This window comes from Haemorhous mexicanus, chromosome 6, assembly GCF_027477595.1.
Source record: "Haemorhous mexicanus isolate bHaeMex1 chromosome 6, bHaeMex1.pri, whole genome shotgun sequence".
Taxonomy (NCBI): Eukaryota; Metazoa; Chordata; class Aves; order Passeriformes; family Fringillidae; genus Haemorhous; species Haemorhous mexicanus.
This window is the reverse complement of record NC_082346.1, coordinates 10,963,383-10,984,336: the sequence shown is the minus strand read 5'-3', so window position 1 is coordinate 10,984,336 and position 20,954 is coordinate 10,963,383. Positions and strand designations below refer to the sequence as shown.

At 48.4% G+C, this 20,954-nt stretch overlaps 1 protein-coding gene across 1 annotated transcript; it reads right to left on the bottom strand.

Annotated features, from left to right (window-relative positions):
- Positions 1-1,337: 1,337 nt before the first annotated feature.
- On the bottom strand, positions 1,338-16,642 carry LOC132328543 (acyl-CoA 6-desaturase-like). Its single transcript, XM_059848465.1, has 12 exons — positions 16,186-16,642; positions 12,674-12,784; positions 11,488-11,685; positions 11,289-11,390; positions 10,669-10,794; positions 9,399-9,459; positions 8,976-9,052; positions 8,715-8,812; positions 8,052-8,148; positions 7,061-7,140; positions 5,898-6,023; positions 1,338-4,994 (listed from the first exon to the last, which is right to left on the bottom strand). Exons 1-12 carry the CDS (start codon positions 16,390-16,392, stop codon positions 4,943-4,945), a joined length of 1,335 nt encoding a protein of 444 aa, XP_059704448.1. The 5' UTR covers positions 16,393-16,642; the 3' UTR covers positions 1,338-4,942.
- Between the last annotated feature and the right edge of the window lie 4,312 nt (positions 16,643-20,954).

The following is a 20,954-nucleotide window of genomic DNA, read 5'->3' as shown; positions in this document are numbered from 1 at the left end:
AAAAATTGTACCAAGCTGTTTCTCCCCATGCTGATGCCACACACAAATTATGTTGTGAAGAAGTTTCCTGAAACCTCTAGAACTGGGCCCCTGCAGAGTAAGTAAAACATGATTTTTTTTAAAAGCAATACTGTTCATGGATGAAGCTATTGATTTGTAATAGTTTATTTTTGTGTAACAGCCACCTGTGTTTGCATTAGGGGAACCTGTTTGTTCTGGGATGAAATGAAAGCCCTAAAAACGGGGTCATTTTCTGCTTGGAGACCTGTGACACCTCATGGCACCTGCCTTTGGCAGGATTAGTTTGCCTATGGAGCAATTCCTTTGGACTCTGACAAGCTCCAGTGTTGGTTTTAGGGGGCAGATAAGGATAATCTGGCCATCACTTTTCTCCTGACCCTGTGAGTCCCTTTTGTCTGCCCCTTCACCTAATGGGACAGGTTTCAGTGGCAGAACCAGCTCTGTTAAAGCCTCTGGGCTGACCTCAAGACAGTTTTGACCTAAAATCCACTGCTGATGTCAACCCAAAACCCACCAGAGCATCGGATAGAGCTGTGGGTTGGAAAAGCTGCTGCAAGGTGCTCACTACAGCCCAGGATGAGCCATGAATGGGCACAAAATGGACTTTAAGAAAATTGTAATATGCTTCTATGAAGTTTTCACAACAATTTTGTTCTCAGCTGCTTCCTCAGACAGTCTGGAGGCCAAGTTTGAGTGGCCAGGCAAATCTTTGACAGGAAAATCTCCTTTCCTTTAGTGTTTGTTCCCAGGATGAGGAGAAGCAGCAGCATTGATCCTGAGATTGTGAAGGTTAATAAAGAAATCCATCTGTGCTATTAAAGTCAATTGTATCAAAGTAATTCCACTAATTTCACCACTGACTTTCCACAAAAAGGACTTTCCACTCTCACTGGCTAACAGCTCCTCCATAAAAAGCCCCAGGAAAACCAAGGGAAGCCATAATAAGCAAGACTGATCCCAGGTCCTTTTTTAGTTTGCTTCCACAGTCTTATTGGCTTGAGATCTGATTTTGAACTGCTAAAAAAAAAAAAAATAGTTACAAGGCTAAATCTGAAATTGGAGCTTGAATCACCCTTTATGCCATCACCCTTTATATCAAATCCTACTCTGACTCTTTACAATTCTGAATTTGAACATGTTTTTGATCTCAGAGCAAAACCTGGATGGTGACATTCCCACACTAGAAATGTCCTGACTTGCTTAGTTGGCATCTCCATGCCACCTGCTTGTGGGTTTGTATGGCAGAAGGCACTCCAAGAGGAAACAAATTCCCTGAGCACCAGTGGCTCTGGAAAAAAAAGCACATAAAGCATCTGTATGGTCAACAAATAGTTATGATTTTATTGAGTGGTAGAATACACAAGAAACAAAAATTGTTCTTTTTGAGTTACTGGATTTTTTTTCCAAAGAATTAAGAATAACCAGGAGCTGTCCTATAAGGAATGTGGGTTTGTTGTTTTAACATTGGAAATGTTAGGGCTTTGTTAGGAAGGCTTTCTTGGGAAAGCATCTACTGAGGAAAAGGATGTCTTTGCCCTAATGAATACCTCAAATCCAGCCAGAGAGCTCAGCCCTGCAGCAGGGAGTGATGGTGCCTGGACATAGGTCCTGACAAGCCTCCCAAGCACTATTTCAGTGAGCAGCTGGGAGCTAGACTCCTCAAATCCATGCTTGGAGGGAAAACTCCAAGGAATTCCCTTAATTCCCACTGTGCCTCTCCCTGGAAGCTGGGGGCAGTGAGTCCTTGCTCCCAGGGCTGTGGGAGGGGGGCTCAGTGTGAGATCCAGCTCACTCTGAGGTGCCTGTGGATGTCACCAGTCCCTGCCCCACCTTTGAGCCCCAGCTCTGCCCTGTCCTGCCCTGTGTCTCCAGCACAGCCCTTCAGGCTGATTCCAGCCATGCTGGGAGATCATGGGACACCTGATCCCAAATTTCTCCTCCTTCATCTCACAGTAATTTTTCTCCAACTCTCATGCATCCCTCCCCGAATCCTGACCTTCCCAAACTTCTCCCATCTCTCATTCTCTTCCCAAAACACACCCAGAGGCTTCTCTTTGCTGCAGTTTCTGCTTTTCTCTGGCATCCTCAATCATCCTGGTCCTCCAGCTCCTACTCCAGTCCCCCACAGTGAGTGGGGAGAACAAATCCAGCCCTTCCCTGGCTGTTGTTTGATTCTCTGCCCTGAAACCAGCTCTGTGTTTCCAGCTCCCCATTGCCATGTGTGTAGCTGGGTTCAAGAAACCCTGGCAGGCTCCCAGCACCTCTTACTGGCTTAGGAGTTGGGGTTTTTGTCATGTTTGTGTCTCATAACAGTGCAAATGAATGACCTTTATCAAGAGAGAACGTGGACAAGATTTCACCTCATTATTTTCAGAGAAACTAGTTAGTCAGCTGGTTAGTCCTCAGAAAGCTGGGCAAAGCTGTGCTGAAAATTCTGTTTCAGTCATTTTGATGGCAGATTTTAACCTGCTCGTGTCTCACTCATTGCTGCCTTGTTGGAGACAAAGCTCATGAGCATTTATATCCATCTGTATTTCCAGTCTTACTGAAACTTCTGGAATATCTCCAGATAAACCTAATTTCACTTGGAGAACAATGATAACAAAGCAGATTGATCCAGACTTCCAGGGCTCTTTGTCAGGGATCTCTTTGACCTGCTCCAGTTAAAGAGGGGAGAGCTTGTAGAATCCTGGAATGGTTTGGGTTGGAAGGGGAAATAAAGATCATCCAATTCCACCCTTCTGCCATGGACAGGGACACCTTCCCTTGACCAGACTGCTCCAAACCTCATCCAGCCTGGCCTGTAACACTTGCAGGGATGGGGTGTCAACAAGGAATCAAGGCACATAAAAAACAGCTCAAATTCCAAGAGGGAAAACTGGGATTTTTTGGAAGGAGAGGAAAAAGCCATATGAGCCAGAGAGGCTTTGCCTGAAAGAATAATAAGGTTTTTTGGGGAAAAAAAAATGCCCATTTGCCTAACAGCTGATATTTCCCCAAGATCAACCCAAACAGCTTCCCCAGAAGAAAAGTGAGAAGAGAAGAAGGGGGCAGGGCTAAGGAGGAAAATATTTGCTCTGGAAATAGGACAAAAAACCCCCAAGGGCTGTCAGAAGAAGAAGCTGGATATTTAAAAGCTTGCACTGCTGATGCCACTGTGCTCGTGGTCATCCTTGCTGGAGCACAGTGAGGTACATTCAAGGAAGGGATGCACAAATTAAGGCAGTCCTGATGAGGTTAGCAAAATTCCAGGAGAGCTCCTTACTACCTGCCTGGGAAATCACAGCATCCAGAAGGATGTTACTTAGGTAGCTTTTCACCCTAAACATTCCTGGTGGTACTTGGGTGAGCAAGAGCCCCAGAACAAGCCCTTTACAAACCATAAACATTGCTTGCTGAAGTTGCAAGATGCTGAATTCCCCAATGTAAGCAAAGATAAAATCTCATTTTATTCTCCAAAGAGGGTGGGGAGGGAATACATTATTTTATTTTCTTTTTTTGCAATGCTGGCCACAGTCCCAGAGTCATCTCTATTCATGATGAAGCACCTTGCTGATTCTGTGGGATGCTGCTAGGATTCAAGGATTTGACAGAGAGGATCCAGTTTCAGAGCCGAGGGAAGTAATGGGGCGTGCAAAGTAACCAGTCTCCCTCCTGGTGTTTCCAGGGAGCACTGAGGCAGATGCTGGAGCTGGAGGCTGCTTTTGGAACCATGGCCCTTTGTCCTAAACCAAATATCTCTTCTGCTGTGTTGCAGCTGAACCTGAACCCCTGGATTTATTTCAGGTCAGGTCACCTGTTCCAGAAGCACATGGAAGCTGTCCAGCTGTATCTCCTGATAAGCTATTAGTGAATTTTGGTAATTAGGTGCTGAGCAGGAAATAGAATTTTAGACAGCTTGTAAGAGGGTTCTCCAAAGGTCTCTGATCAGCAGCACAGCCTGGGCAGGGCTGATTCCAGCTGGGATTTGAGCAGCTCCTCCTTTTGCAGGAACTCCTTTTCTCCTGCGATTGTTCCCAAGGAAAGGGTTAACAGTGCCATGGCTCCTGGCCTCAGGCAGGCAGGAAGAGGCTCGGTGCCTGCCAGGCATGTGCAGACAGGCAAACTCTGGGTTTCTGCAGGGCAGGATGGTGAAAAGGCCGTTTGTGGTTCCCCCGGAGCACTGAGGAGCAATTAGCACGTTTTGCTTGTTTGATTGTTTTGGTCTTTTGTGTGATTTACTGACGATTCGCTGTGCCAGACCTGCTGCTCATTAAAGAGAAAACAGACCCTCTCCTAAAGGAGACCTTTTGCTGTTTAAACCCAGAAATCTTCTACAGACCCCTGGTAGGAGGGGCTGATCTTAAAAACACGGCTATGTTAACCCTGCTGTGGTTAGGGGTTAGCTGTGCAGGGCCAGGGTCACAGCTTGCACTAAAGGGATGCTATGGTTAGAGAAGGGCAGGAGGCAGGGAAAGGAGGGAGCTGGGCTCTGGACAGGGCTGGAAGCACAGTCCAGCAGCTGCCAGTCCCGTGGCATGTGATTCCTCTTCCACACCAACATGGGAAAGAGGCATGAGCTGACTGGGGTGTCCTTGGATTGCAAACACTCACTGAGGCCTGAAACCCCTTAGGTGTGAATCAGGGTTTGTGTGGTTTAGGCAGAATGAGAACAAATCTTGTGAAAAGAAGGTCAAGGTCAGATATTAATGTCCCTTTTTTAAACATTTGCACTGCTGGCCTTGCTTTCCACCCTCTGGAGCACATTTTAAATCTGTATGGATTGAACAGGGCCTGCACCAGAAGCAGCTGGCAAGACAGGAAACTCCCCTCCAACCCTGGATTTAGACTGAGATCTGAGAGTAAAAGACACAAGTGTGAATCCCCCCCACGTCCCCCCCATCCCTCCCGGTCACTCACACCTCCCCAGAAAGATTCACGATCACTTATGGAGATAAGCATCCAGCCAGAGATCTCCAGATTTCTTGAGGGACCTGTGGGAAGAAAAGGAGAAGTTTGGGAATCTTGTTTCTGTCGTGTTTTTCCTGCAATGAAGGCTGTTACTGAATTTGATATCAATCACAGGATCACACTCACAGAACCCACCCTCTGTCAGTGTGAAGCCATTCCCCCGGGTCATTCCCACAGGTCACCTCAGACCCGTGTCCAAAGTCCCTCTCTGACTCCTTTGGAGCCCTTTTAGGCACTGGAAGGGGCTGTAAGTTCTCCTGGGAGCCTCCAGGCTTCACTCCACTGTGCCTTGGTGCTGTGTGGCCCTGTCCTAACTGGATCTGGGGACAAAAGCAGGTTTGGAACCAGCTCTCCTGCCCACTGTGGCCACCCCACTTCAACCTGCCCATGCTCAGAGTGCTTTGTGCAGGAGGTGCCTGGACTGCAGAGCTTTCTCATGTTCCCTGCCATGAATTATTCCCCTCGGAGGAACTGAGACAGCAACAGCAACACCGAGGCTGCTGACAAGGACTGTTAGATCCTCTCCAGCTCTGCCTGTAGGGAATTACCTGTTGCTGCTGGCAGAGCTCTCAGGGGACATGGCAGGGGCTGTAACCTGACCCGTTTCCCTTTGATTCATCTCACTTTGCAGCAGGAGATCTGCTGGCAACTCCCAGCAGCAGGAGCCACCAGCTGTCAGAACAGGGTGCTATAAAAATCAGAATCATTAGGGTTGGAAAAGCCCTCTAAGATAGACCCCAGCACTGCTGAGCCCCCGTGCCCCCAAATGCCACGATCAGGTTTGTATCTGTCTAAAGGTCAAGTGTTTGGTATTTTGACAGCAACACACAAATTTCTGAAGGGTCTGCCATGTCCTGGATCCTCTGTGCTGGAAAATATCAGGTGTCCCTGGAAAAATGAGCTGCAGGAGCTCAGGAGGGCCTTACCCAACGATGTCTACGAACGCTTTCCCGAGAGGCTTCTCCTCATAGTGGACCCCATACTTGGCACATAATGACTTCACCAAAGGCTTCACCTTCCAGAAGTTGTGCCGTGGCATTGTTGGAAACAGGCTGGAGAGGAGAGAGCGAAAACAAAGCTGAGAAAACTCTCGAGACAAGCGACAAGGGATGGGCATTAGGATTTGCATCCTCAGGGGCTCATTGTTGGTGCCTCCTCCTCAAACTACACAAACAAAGGAAGGGAGGCACAGAGACACCCCTGCTTTACACTCCTCTGTCTCAAGGAGGTGGTGAAAACTGATTTTCCTGTCCTGCCTCAAAGCAAAGCCATGCTCAGGGCACACTGAAAGCCAATTTGTGCAAGAAGGGACACAAGCACAATGAGAGGGCAGTGGGAGTGAGAGAACAGCCTCAGAGATGGCTGACCATTCCTCTGGGAATAATTGTTTCTTGCTGAACTGAATTCCCAGTGACCCACTTTTCCACCTGTGGAAGTGGGTAAAGAAGGATTTTGGGGGCACCTTGCCCTATGCTTGTCCATGGAGATTTCCCAAGCTGGCTCCCAGACCTGCCAGCCTCACCCTAAAAGCTATTTTTTTTACATTTGCTGTTGCCATTGGCAACAGACTGTCCATATGGCCCTGTTTTCCATATTTTTTCTGGAATCTGGTACCCAGCATCCTACACAGTCCCACACTCTATAAAACACTGGAATGCTTTAGGGGAGGGGAGTTTTCTGAGGTGGCTGCTTGGGATTTGAGCCCACAGCCTTTGCAACTGGTAGATGCATAATGAAAACTCCTAATTAAACCCTAAATTAAGGCTGTGAGAGTGAAAGCTTTGAAGCAAGAGAGAAAAATGTCATGGCTGTAAGAGAAGCACACTATCATGGAATGGTTTAGGTGGGAAGGGATCTTTAAGCTCATTCAGTTCCCACCCCACCATGGGCAGGGTCACCTTCCACTAATGCAGGTTGCTCCAAGCCTCATCCAGCATGGGGTTGAGCACTTCCAGGGATGGAGCAGCTACATCTTCCATGCCTGTGTAGTCTGGAACTCTGTTTCCTGGGCATACAGTCCTTCCCCAGCTCCTAATTCCCTCCCCTGGGCTGGGACAAGCTGGCAGTGCCATCCCAGCTCTGTACTCACTGGTGCTCAATCTGGAAGTTCAGGTGCCCAGTGAACCAGTCGTTGAAAAAGGACTGCTCAATGTTGCAGGTTGCTGCCATCTGCCAGGGAGAGAGAGAGCTGTGAGGGTTAGGGATGGCTCATCCCAAAGTCAGGGTGAAATTCCTCTTCCCTGAGCTCTGGGAGTGCAGAGCCTGCTGTGGCCAGGTGCAGCAAGGGGAGTTTTAATCCTTCCTCAGGACCTCAGGTAATCAAACTCTCGCTGGTGGTGAAGTGATGTAGCAGCCCAAGCCCAGATTTGTAAATCTCAGCCTCTCCCATTGGAGATCAGAGGGTTGACAGCAGTACCAAGGTGGAAAACAGGAGGAACGTGGACACAAAGCTTCCCCATCCCCGTGTAGTTATTGCTCAGTTTGCCTTAAGTGTGATATTCTGAGAATATTTCTTAGGTATTTTTGCCATTAATGATCATAAAATTAGATATTTTTTCTTAATATTCTTAAAATTCAACCAAATTTTTGATAGGGTTCCTCCCTCACACATTTTACTTGGATGTACAGGGAGATAAAACTGCCAAAATATCAAGAATATGGCTCTAGAATAAAGAAGAGGAAAGGGAGGACTCAATCACACATCTTCCAGACCAAAGGGACAAAGGCAGGCTCCAAAATGAAGAGTCAACATTATTTCCTCAGCTGTTTTATTGCTGGGATCTACAGGCCTGGCCAAAACATGCAGGAATGTTTTTTGGATTTGCAGTCACATCCAGCTTCACTCACCCCAGGAGCAGGTAACCTTTTGATTGTCAGAGTAATTGCAGAACTTTGGAATTCCATGTCTTTCCCCAGCCCTGCTGGCTCTGGGGAGAACATCTTTATGGGAGAAGTGATGGACAAGACACTCCATCCTAGTAAGGGGTGGTGGTAACACTGGGGGTGGTGGTAAGTCTCACTGTCTTTGAGAAAATCCCATTTTGGGGTGAGTTAGAGGTGGTTTCCCCCCTCCAAGTTACCTGGGAGCTCAGCCAGTCTCTGTGCTTCTCAGAATCAATTTCCATTGGAATGTGATTCATCTGGGTGACCCACACGAACCAGTGACTCTCCAGAAACCTGAAAAACCAGGAAAAATCATGAGAATTTCTACCAGACATGGGGACATCAGGTAAGTAGAGTGGGGTTTGCAGGGAGCAGCAGAGACTTGAATAGATGTTGACAAGGAATTGCCTGGAATCATCTTTGTTCCAGGCTTGTTTTCTGCAAAAGCAGATGATCCAATTTGCAATTTCACTTTTTTTTTCCTTGCACTTTGAGTTTCTTCAAATATTTTGGGAATAATGGGCTGCTTGTGATAAGTTTTCCAGCTTGATTTCAGAGTTGGAGCATTCACAGAATTACCTCCACAGTCTGCTGGGAAGAGGGTGGGATGAGGCACTCTAGGAGGGTCCAGCCATGGCCAAAGTGAGGTCAGCAGTGTGTGAGAAGAGGGAATGAGGAAAGGCAGGGGGATCCTGGCAGGACCATCACGGGGCAGGGGAAGGTGCAGGGAGAGTGCCAGAGGAGCTGAAACTCAGAGATGCTGACAGGGAAGAGAAGCAGTGGGACACAGCAGAGCTGAGGCCAGGCTCAAACAGCACTGGAGGGATGGGAGAGCAGCAGGGATGCCCTGGATGCCCTACCTGACAAACGTGAGGAGACACAGGGATCCCAGGACTCCGTAGAACGGGATGTAGGTGATGAAGTAGCGCAGGTAGTAGCTGATGGCCCAGGCCAGGTCCTGGGGGGCAGAGAAAACACCAGGCATACTTTGCCCATCTTGGATAATGTGTCCTTGCTGGTGATGTTTGGAACACTGGGTAATTCCTGCCTGCCCCCTGGCCTCCCTCTCTGCTCCAGTTTCCAGCCAGACCCCGTAAGGATGGAGGGAATGTTTCACTCACCGCCCAGAACCTGCGCTTGATCATTGTCGAGATGATTTGGATTTGGAAATACACAGGGATGAGCAGAGGTGGGAAGACTGCAAGGCAAAGGGAAATGGTTTGGCCATCAGAGGGGTGGGAAGGCGTGTGACATGAGGGATTGCTTCCATGGAACTGGAAGCAATGCAAAAACATGCAGTTTTTCCATGGAGCCTCTCACATGGAGATTATTCCCAGCCTCAGCTGTTTTACACTCCTTTGCTCTACAATGGGGGCAATGTTCCAGGTGCTTGGATATCCCTGAGCTGATTTTGGGACCTGCACAGGGTCCTGAGGAAGAGTGGGATGAGTTGGGATTTGAGGAGTTGCTCTGCTTACACAGTGAGGGCTGGAAAGGACAAGTGGCATTCCAGGAAAAGGGAAGAGAGGAGGGTGGATACTCACTGAGGAAGAAGTACTCGTGCTGGTGGTTGTAAGGCAGGTACTTCAGCTTCTTCTTGCCATACTGCAGGACACAAAGAGACAGCTCAGCCTGGGACTGGGACATTCCCAGGTAGAAAGAGATTCTCTGCAGAAATTCTTAATTTATTGACCAGGGAGTTTTGACTGAATTCCCATGAACGGGTAAGAAGAGATTCGGAGTGATTAAATGTCCTAACTTTGTCATTGTGTTAGGTGTAAACTCAATTTTTAAAGATAGTTTCTATTTACTTGATGGAATTTTGATGCACTTCACCTTCTGCCATCCCTGTGTCTCTGAGAAGAGCTGCCAGCATACTAATATGAATGTGACAGGCATAAAGTCTGATTTTTTGGAAGGGAAGGCTTGTAACACCAGCAAATCAGGCACATTATTCCCTCTGGGCTGAGCTCTGCAAGGCTGTGTGCTTGGCATCATTTGGAAAAGGATTTTTATACCAATGTGATAATACTGGGATAGACTGATTCTGGCCTAATATCAGATATTTTGAGGCAGAAATCCAGTTTTTCCTTGTTATCACAAATGTTTAGGTTTTTCTTTAAGTAACAGAACCATGGTCTGCTTTCTCAATAATACAAAATCTGTCTGAGAAACCATTTTTAATGTTGTATTTCCCTGTGTTGTCTTTGCTTGTCCATTTTCTTGGGGTTTTGATTTTAAAGCTAGAAATCCTTGTTCCACTATGAAAAGCACCATGATTTAAGTGCTTTGAGCAGGTTTTTGTAAACAGGCAGTAAATATTTTGGCTCTGGGGGGGTGGACAGAACTAAAATTAAAATCACTTGATGCTGGAAGATATTTGCTATGGAAATGGAAGGTTCAGTTTTGAAATGCTCCTTCTGGAATACTGAGGAACACTGTATCCCCCCCTCATGTTGGTACTTCAAGCCAGCAGCATGAAGCAGCCTTTAGTGGTTTTTTGCTTTCTCTCCAGTCCCATCTGCATTATTTTTCCCAAGGTAACCCAAGACACTTTCTCCTGTGGTCAGCACAGGAAATGGATTGGGAATTAGTATTCAGTGCTGCTCCTCAGCCCTAGGGTTGGCTCCAGACTGCTGTCAGACCACGTAGCCAGACGAAATCCCTGGATTAAGCATTTCCTTTCTAGCATTCCTGGAAGTCCTTCCTGTGTAAGTCATGTCTAACAGTGGGAGCCAGCTCCTGGATTTGCGCAACCACTCTCCAGGGCCCTCTCGGACAGTAATTTTCCATGTTTTCCCCACTTTTCCTTACCTCAACGGGCTGTGTGTCTCCCAGGACAAAAATGTGCAGCATGTTCACATCTGGGTCCTTGTGGAAGATGTTGGGCTTGGCGTGGTGCTGGAAGTGGCGGTGGTTCCACCAGTTTGCAGAGGCACCCTGGGCAAGGAGAACAAGGAGATTTCATCCATGGAGAGCGGCTCCCAAGTTGGGGATACCCAATCATTTATAGGAACTAGAGTGGTGTGAGTCAAATTGTGGCTAAAGTGGGATTTGCTTTGGAAAGAATAGCGAGCAGGGAGTGGTGGAGTTGCTGGTTGCTATGAGACTGCTGCTTGCAGAGGGATCCCTAAGGATCATCCGTATTGAAAGAACACAGAATAAACACACTCTGAGCGAGTTACAGGTCACTGTCTCTTCCCAGAAAATCCTGAAATGGTTTGAGTTGGAAGGGACTTTAAAGCTCATCCAGTCCCAACTCCCTGCCATGAGCAGGGACACCTTCCTCTAGCCCAGGTTGCTCCATGGGCAATGGTTACCAACTTTTTTAGTGCCTCTGCTCACTCTGGGAAGGTTTAGAGCCTCCCTTTCCTACTCTGCCACAGCCAAAGTGATACATTCCCAGAATTCCCTGGCTCCATAATTCCCTTTACCTTCAGGTGCCCAATGACAAACTTGTGGACGATGTGGTTCCAGGAAGACTTCTTGAAGACAGAGAGGTGTCCAAAATCATGTTGCAGCCACCCTGCCTGGGCCTGGGATAGGGAGAAATCAAATAGTTAAGTTATTGGGAATCAGAGGAAGCAGGAAAGAAATGGAGATGGAGGGCAATGTGAGGAAGATCTCAGTCACCTGGGAAGTTGTAAGGATGCAGGCAAGGATGAGGGTTGTGATCCAGCCGGTCCCAAAGTAGGAAATCATGAGCCAAGCCAAAACTTCCATGACAATGATGTGGCCCAGGTAACAGGAGAAGAACAAGGGGCTGGCTTGGAACAGGTTCATGTCCTCCGCTGTCTTCCGCAGGGTCCGGAAATCCTCCACCAGCTGGGACTGCAACAGGACAGGCAAGAGCAGGGTGAGGCTTGGAAGTGAGCCTGAGTTTTGGGATGGATGGAGGAAGGATGAGCTCCATGCCAAGGACCCTGGCTCTATATTCCAGGTTTTTGCCCTGTATTCCTATGAATAAACATCCTGGCTGGTCTGAGCCCACATCCTGACCTTTTGGACCTGGAGCCAGGAGAGTAATCCAAGCTCTGTTGAGCATCACATCACCTGATGGCTCTTGTCTGAATGAGCTTCCTAAGCACTAAGGAGAAGCTGGAGCAAGAGGGAATTCAGTGCTATTGTGCCTAATTCCAGAGCTCTGATAATGAGCACCCACTATCACCCGTCATCCATTCAATCCGTGGGCCAGCTCCTGTGCAGCCATCCATGAGGGGCATTCCTGGGTCACTGGGAGCCAGCGTTGTCCCCTCTATTGTGAGTGACACAGATATATCACAATCATGGCCAGCCACAAACAATGGGGCAGGATTGAGTTTCCTGGCCAGAGCCAGTTGTGCCATGCTCTGGGCCTGAATAATGGATGAGCAGGGATACAGAGCTGCCCTGAGGATGGGCAGTGGCTGCTGCTCCTTAGCAAGGCCACCAAAATGGGACATCTGGGGACTTATGTTTTGGAGCTTGGTCGCCAGCAAAGAAGCAGCAAGAAGGGACCACAGTCACCAGGGCTGGTGCACATTTCCCATTCCACATGTCTCAGTTCCCATTTCCCTTTGGGATGGGCTCAGTCCAGCCTGGGTGCCGGGAATAGGCTGCCAGAAATTGGCTGTTGGTAGCTCTGTGGGAAAGAGAATATTTGTACAGCCAAAAGTGTCACCCCCTTTCCACACATTTTTGAATCCATGATAGGATGAAAATACTCTACATGGAGATGTTCAGTCACTGAGAACTCCTCTCCCTCTCTGGAGAGCATCCCAAGAGGGTAAGAATGGTGGGAATAGCCAGCCTGAACCCCAGCTGAGGAATAAATACTCACATTTTTGTCTCGGTCTTGGCTGGGCTCCCCTGGAGCGAGTTCTCCAATAAGCAGCGGCTTGAGAAACTTCTGCACCAAGGTGGGATTGATGTGGAAGGCCTGGAATGCATCCTGGAGTGGAAACAGGAGGAACTGTGTGAGATCCAGGAGTAAGATGTGCTTCCTATTCACTGTGTCATTCCCACCCACCTCCAGCAGTTGTGGAACCCGTGGAAAATGGGCCAGGTGACCTCCAGCTCTGGGATCACTTTTTGGGACATTAATTCCACTGATGAATTTGCTGTGCTGGGAACGGTGAGACCCAGGATGGCATCCAGCCATATGGTGAAAGGCACCTCGAGAAATTCTTTCTAAGCAACTAAATACTTAAATCCTGTTAATTCCCTTAGAAGGTAGGCAGAGGGGAATTTGTGCAAATCTCTCCTAAGATATAAATACCCTTGGAAAGTCTGCTCCTGGAGGCAAGTCAGGAGAGGGGCTGACTGGTGACTGAAGCTGGATGTGACTGCAAACACAAAAAATATTCCTGGGTGTTTTGGCCAGGCCTGGAGATGCCAGCTGTAAAACAGCTGAGGAAGAAGTGGTGACTTTTCAGAAGAATAATGCCTTTTTTGTGGAGTCATTTTTATCCTGGCATTCACAAGTTTATCTGGCTCTTCTTTTTCTCTGTGCTTTCCCCTTTCCACATATTTCTGTCCACCTGTATCCCACAGGTGCCTGATGCTTGGCCAGATCCTTTCACATGGCACAGCCAGAATTTTAACCCCAAGGACAGCAGCAGAGACAGAAAGCTGACCCAGATCAGAAACCCTTACTCTGTCCTTGCCCTTTCCTCAATGCACAGAACTGGAGTCAGCTCTTGGAATTCACCTAGGAGAGCAGGAAAGATTGGTTCCATGAAGTGCTGAGAGAGTATGGGAAAAAAAATTGTTAAAAACAGGAGTGAGGGGAACAGTGCTCCCGCCTTTCCACCTTTGTCCCATTGCCTAACAATTGTAGAGACCAACTAATATTTCCCTCCTGGCTCTAAAGGGCAGACTGGAAAGTGCTCCCTGAGTCCAGCTGACCCTTCTGGGAGCTGCCCTCCATCTGGAGTTCAAAAATGCCAGGCAACAACCTCGGGCCCAAAGTCCTCCAAAATCAATCAAAACTTGGACCCAGAAATGGGTCACTGAAATGTTGACTCTGGTTCCTTGTTTCCCTCTCTGGAACAATTTGTAGAAGATGTGAAAGGGGAAGGAAAAGCAGAATGAGGGGGGAAGTGAATATCTGACTGTGTCTCCTGCAAGGCTCTGCAGTTTTGGTTGAAAACAAAAAAAAGGGGAAGAAAGGGCAAGAGAGAGGGTGACACATAAAATAATACTGAATCAACATTTTTTAATGCTTCTTAACTGCTGGGAATAAAGAAGTCTTTGGAGGTCTGATTGGGTGCTTACTGCCTGGAGATCCTGCAAATGATGGAAGGATTGGATTTTTGTTATGTTTATCTGATTAAGCTCCTGTACTAATAGGTCCCAAATATAAGAGAGTACCTGAATTTTGGAATTGTTCTCAGTTCTGTACTGCAGGAGATAAAAAGCTTAAGGGAAAAGATAATCCCTGGGAAATGCTGTGTGATATTGGCACTTGACCTCCCAACTTTGTGATCTACTGACCAAATAAGCCGAAGTGTTTTATGGGATATGGGAATTATTCCAGCTGCTTTTGGTGAGAAAAAAAGCTTTGTATCATTGAGACATGAGCTGTACTTGAGCATTGGGAGTGCTTACAGAGGTCAGCACATGGATTTTCTTTTACATCCCTGAACACTTCTGGGACAGAGACACTGCATAGTGTCCCTGCCTTGGTGTTCTGTGCATGACATGACACCAGAGCAGGTTGGCCCAGACTCAGATGTTGCGTTCAAAAAAACCAGAGACCCATGGAATGGTTTGGGTTGAAAAGGACTTCAAAAATCATCCCATTCCACTCCCCTGCCATGGGCAAGGACACCTTCCATGGACCAGGTTACTCCAAACTCCATCCAGCCTGGTCTTGGACACTTGCAGGGATGGGGCAGCCGCAGCTTCTTTGGACAACCTGTGCCAGGGCCTCAGCATCCTCACAGGGAAGGATTTCCTCCTAAAATCCAATCTAAAACCACAGAGGTTCTCCTCCTGAATGAGAGGTTTTCTGGCTTTAAATGGTTGTTCACCACAGGAAAGCTGCAAAACTGATTCCAATCCTGGGTTAGTGCTCGGAGCGGTGATTTAACAATTTCAGAGCATTTTTAAGGCCATGCCTTCATGGAGTGTGGATGCAATGTAGCCTGGGGAGGTGGGAGGAGAACCAGCAATCCTGGAGCCACCAACCTGTGTTTCAGTCTCCCTTTCAAGGATTCTGCAGTAACAGATGCTTTTTGGTTGCTAATGGAGACACTGGAGTTAAATTCTTGGGGATAGAAGTCAAACTCCTCCTATTTCAGCAGCTCTGTGTTTAAGCAGTTGAAAGCAAAACCTGGCCCATCTTTCTGAGGGAGAAAGCTATTCATTCAGAGGATTTACTGCAAAGGGACAGAAGGGCCAAAATGCAGCTCAGTGCTTCAAGGAAAAGAATGGAAAATACCCACAGGATACAGGGAAATGGGGGCTGATGGAAAGGGAAGGTTCTGCCAAAAAATTTTGTAGCACATGGAGCCTCCTCCTTGCTAAGGTGTCAGGAGCCGTGGGAGACCAGCAGTTCCTGTTCCTACTTGGTCTCTGCACGTTTTGAGAAGAGCTCTGAGGCTGCTTGGATTTCTTTAACATGCCCTGAAGGGACAACATGCTGCCTGGATGCACTTCTGAGGAAGGTGGTTTTGAGGGGAACCCCAGACAACAAACAATTTATTTCTAATTTGTTCCTGTTTCAAGGTTGGGGTTTTTTTTGTTGTTGTTTGGTTTCTTATCTTTGACTGAAACCTGAGAGGTGGCTGAACCCAGCGAAGGAGCAGCTGGAGCAGCAGCAAATGGTTTGCTGTTTGTTTTTTTTTTTTTTTTTTTTTTTTGGTTTTTTTTTCCTCTTTTCTGTAGCAACCTGTAACCAAATTCTCCAGAGAATTTTCTCCTGGGGAAAAAAATGCTAAAAAGCTCCTTGTTTTAAAGCCTCCTCACAGAAGCAACTTTGAGACACAGCCTGGCCTCTGTTTAACCCTCCTTGTGCTTGGCTGTGTGACTCTGCATGTCAAAAACTGCCCCCTGGAAAAGGGGACATTTGGGACACTTTGCTTCTGAATTCAGGGCTCGAGGCACGGCACAAGCAGGAGACAAAGGCAAACCAGCAGGACTTAAGCAGAGCAATCCCTACCAACCCATCGCGGGGGACCTGCATCCGCTTGAACCGAGCTGGGAGCAGCGAAAGGGCTGAGCCGGGTGTCCAGCAGGTGTTGGGGAGATGGGGACAGGGGGCAGCAGGCAGCTGGCTCCCCTCGGGGAGGGAAGGAGCTGTCAGAGGATGCTGCTGGAGCCGGGAGAGCCGCGGGGGTCGGTCCTTACCGTGGCATCTTCGCCGGCGCAGTGGCTGATGACTCGCTGGCCCCCCGGGTGCCTCTTTGCCCACTTGGTGACATTATAAACCTTTCGCTCTATCACCAGCCACTTGTCCGTCCTCAGGTTGTGCTTCTGGATCTCCTCCCAGGTGTAGAAGCGGATCTGCGCCGCCGGCTCCCCCGAGTCCCCCCCTTGCTCACCCCCTTTCCCCATGGGGCCGCTCGATTCTTTGTCTTCTTGACCGGAGCGGGAGAGGAGGGGGGAGAACCTGTCCCTGCGCCTCTCGGGGATGTGCCGGAGGGGAAGAGCTTTCCTGGCGGGACTGAACTCAGCTGATCCCCTGCTCCCTCCCTTCGCCTTCGCTCATGTCCTCCCTTCTCTTTGTTTCTCGCTTCTCTCCGCCTGCTCGGAAGTGCCCCCTAGGCTGGCTGTCCCCGCACTGATGCACTTTATCCTCGCACATAGCCCTGTGTTTTGAGGGAAGCTCGGCCCCTTCCACCCACACGCCCCCTCGCACCCCCCTCTCGGGCATCCCTCCCCGGGCATTATCCTCCCTCGGCATCCCCTCCCTCTCCCGGCATCATCCTTTCTCCCAGACATTCTCCTCCCCCCCGGCATCACCCCCCTCCCCAAACTCAGCATCCTCCTCCCCGCGGCCATCTCCCCCTGCCCGGCTCGCCGCCCCCCTCTCCCCGGCATCCCCCCGGCTCCGCTCCGCCCGGTGCCGGGGCTCTCCCGCCGGGATCAGCCGAGCCCCAGCGCCAATCCCGGCTGTCCCGCCGCCCTCCCGCTCCCGCCCATTGGCCCGGCCCGATCTTTCGAAGCGGCTGCGGGCCGGGACCGCCGGGGGACGGGAGCCCCTCGCCTCCTCCTCCTCCACCTCCTCCACCTCCCACTCCGAGCTTCGTGTCCTCGAGATTTTTTGGCTCCTGATGTAAAGAGCTGCCCCCGCTGGGTTTTTTCCCTTTTCCCGCGTTATTTTTCTTGCCCTTCCCCTTCTTCCCCCCCCCCCCCTTTTCCCTGTTTTCTTTTTTTTTTCTTCATTTCCTTCTCTGCTCTCTCCTTCTTCCTCCCTTTTCTCCCCCTCCCTTCCCCACCTTTCCCACTCCCCTCCTTTCACCTCTTTTTCCTCCTTTTATCTCCCCTTTCTTCCTTCTCCTCTTTCCCACTTTTTCTACCTTTCCCCCTTTCTCCCGTTTCCCTTTCTTCCCTCTTCCCCCCTTTCGTCATTTCTTTCCCCTTTTCTTCCCTCTTGCCCCCTTTCCCCTCCCTTCTCTTCTTCTCTCCTTCTCTCCTTCCTGCCTTTTCCCCTTCCACTCCTTTTCCCTCCTTTTTCACTTCACCCCTCTTCCTGCTTCCTGTCTTTCCACCCTTTTCTCCTCCTTCCCCTCTCCTTTAACGATTTTTTACCATTTTTACTCTTTTTAAACTGTTTTTACTCTTTTTTACCTTTTTTCTTTTCCCCCTCTTTTTCATACTTTTTTCCCTGCTTTTTCCTCCTTTTCCTGCCATTTTCCCCCCAGACTTCCCACCCCATTATTCACTGCTGAGCTCAGAAAGGAGCTATTGCTGTTCTGCCTGAAATCTGCATTGTTTTGCTCTGTTTTTGCCAGGCTGCCACTGGTGGCTGCCAGATTTCACAGCTTTGCTGTGGCACAGGCAGAGCTGGTTGAACTCCGCTGCCCCAGGCCATACTTTTATTAACAGGTGGGATAATGCCGTCTTTGCCATCTTTTCCTTGCCATGGGGCACTTTATTGTACACAATTCCTGTGTTAGGTTACGCAAGGTGTGGTGTGGCAAGGACAAAAACAACACAGACCTCTTTCCCTGCGGCTTTGTTTACTCTGACAGGACCTGTGGCCAATTTCCAGGGCCAGGCAGGTGTGATCCCCAGCTTTCCTGGCAATAGGAAACTTTTCCTTTGATTATTTTGCATGAATAAGTGGGAGGATTATTAATCCTTTCTGTAGTGGCAGAGCAGGGCCTAAGCAGGGGAAGGAACCCACAGGGTTAACCATAGAATCACAGAAGGATTTGGGTGGGAAAGGACCTTAAAGAACATCCAGTTCCAATCCCTTGCTATGGACAGGGAAATCTTCCACTGTCCCCGGCTGCTCCAAGCCCTATCCAACCTGGCCTGGAACACTTCCAGGGATGAGGCAACCACAGCTTCTCTGAGAAATCTGTGCCAGGGCCTCAGCACCCTCACAGGGAAGGATTTCTTCCAACCCAAATCTTTCCTCTTTAGCTTTGTGCCAAGCCATGCCAGAGCTTTCCTCTGTTTCTGCCTGGTGTTAATGCTGCAGGATGGCTTCAGCCTGTTAGACAATCTTTGCCTGTGATGTGGGGTGAGGAAAGTCAGAAATGACAGGAATGTTTTGCTAAGACATGCAAGTTTTATTTAGTTTAGTTCAAAATAGCCCTGTGACAAGGATCAGACTAAATTACGGCCAGACACCACATTAAGGTGGACCTGAAACTTGTTGCTTGTGGTGAGGGAAAAGTTCACTGAGTTCTTTGAATTTGGGGATTTTAGTCCTGTAGATGGGCCTGGATATGTACAACTTAGGAAGAAATCCTTCCCTGTGAGGGTGGAGAGGACCTGTCACAGGTTTCCAAGGGAAGCTATGGCTTCCCTATCCCTGGAAGTATCCAAGGCCAGGCTGGAGGGGTTTGGATCAACCTGGGATAGTGGAAGGTGCTTCAAGCCCCATCCAACCTGGCAGGGGGTTGGAATGGAATGAGCTTTAAGGTCCCTCCCAACCCAAAGCATTCCAGGATTCTATGTTGAGTCTATGAAATAAGCTGAAAAGGAGGTTGGTTCATTTTGGAATTTACCTGTAGATGGACAAAGAACCAAAATCAGCTCCCAGAATTCCCCACCTGGATATCTCCCATGGAAAATTGCACCGTAACTTAATGACAAGCCATTGAAAGATGCTTCTGAAATAATCCCTGCTGCTCTCAGCCTCCTGCAGCACAGCCAGCCAGGCTGTCAGGCTTCAGGCAGGGCTTGTTCCGAGTTTTCTTTGGCTCCTGGGACTCAAACCAGCCCCAGCAAAGAGATGAGAACAGGCTCTGCTCTATGGCCAAGTGGGTGAAAGGCTGCGGTCGCTGCCCGGTGTAGCTTTAGCAGCACAAAGAGCTTGTGTGAGGGACATAAAAGCCCTGAGTTTAACCAAAGAGTCACGAGATGTGGGCAGAAAAGGTGAGGATTGTGAAATGGAACAAAGTATGGGAAGGGGGGATGTAAAAGTGGAAGAGTTTTTGCAGGGAGCACACATAGAAGTGGCATGTCTGCTCTTCAGCTAATGGGTCAGTGAAGGATTTCTTACTGGAGTAGACTGGAATGGTGAAAAAGCAGGGAAAATTGGTAGCTCAGGTATCTTTACACTGTCTCATGCATTGGTTTAATGTAAAAAAAGTTCCTTTTCCCTGAGGAAAGCGCTTTAAAAAGTAGCAAAACCACAACATTTTCTGTGTTTGTTGTCTCATCCCATTGTGGAGTTTTATGTAGGAGGCAAGGTCTGATAAGTTTTTTTCCAAAGTCTGATAAGTTTCTTTTAATTTGGTTTTTAGAAAGGACTAGACTTTGACAGCAGCAAGCAGACTGGCACCAGTACATGGAAATGCCCCGTAGCTGTGCTGCAATCCTCATGGATGCAGGGAAAATCCTCCTTTTCACCCAATTTATAGTATGAGATTCACCCAATTTATAGTATGAGATCCACCACCTGGTAAGGCCAGATGGCTCCAAGGCATGTGGTGGGAAAAGAAGGCAGCAGGAAAGAGCAGTGAACAGGGGAAAGACACAGAGCAGCTTTCTGAAGGGGAAGAAGGCAGGAACTGAGGATTTGGGGGGGAGAAACAGAGTGAAAATCAGATTTAGCTGTACCTTTAAACTTTTTGATACTTTTAATAGTCTTTTTGATACCTTTTTCCTTTCTGCCAAATAAAAATAAGGAGAAAAGACCCCAGATTTTCCCTGTCTTTCACAAGAGGGAAAGGCTGAGGAGCTCTGAACATAAAAATGAATAATAACTTCAAACACAGTGGGAAACAGCTGGGCAGGGAATGGGGGGCTGGAGCCTGAGGCAAGGGAACTCAGTGATTTAGGTGGGAATGCTGTAGCGGTCCATGCATTTAAAACAAACTGCTATCAAATATTTCCATGAAATTTTTTACTCTGACATATTCCACTTTTTCTCTAGTCCTGGGAGAGCGGCTGAGAGCTGAGGTACTTTGAGAGGGAAACAACCAACAAAGGAACAGAAATCCCCATTGTGTGGCCATGGCTGGCAGGGATTCCACATTCTGCAGTGGATCTTGGGCTGCCCGTGGGTTTATCAGGGTCAGGGCACAAACTGCCAGGGGAGCAGGGAATCACACTCAGAAAGCAGCAGACACTGCAGCAGGGCAGGAATAAGGAGAGAAATGCTCTGTTCTGATGCTGCTTTGTAATGACTTCTAGTGAAAGTCCTGCTGATATCCCCATGTTATCATCAGATCCTTTCCTTTTTTTCCTTACTCAGGTTTTGCTTTGAAAAGTGTAGAACTCTAAACAATCACCACCTCACTCCTCATTTGCTAATCTGAATTTATGACTTCTGAAGGTCAAAAAATAACCTTATTTTTATCTCCTCCCTTACACAGAGTAACTCCTGGGTGCTTTTCCTGCCAAGATGCAAACTCCTCACAATCTCAGTCTATTTTGCATCTAAACAGTCACTTTTGCATTTATCAGTCAGTTGAGTTATTAGAGCAGAGCGCTGA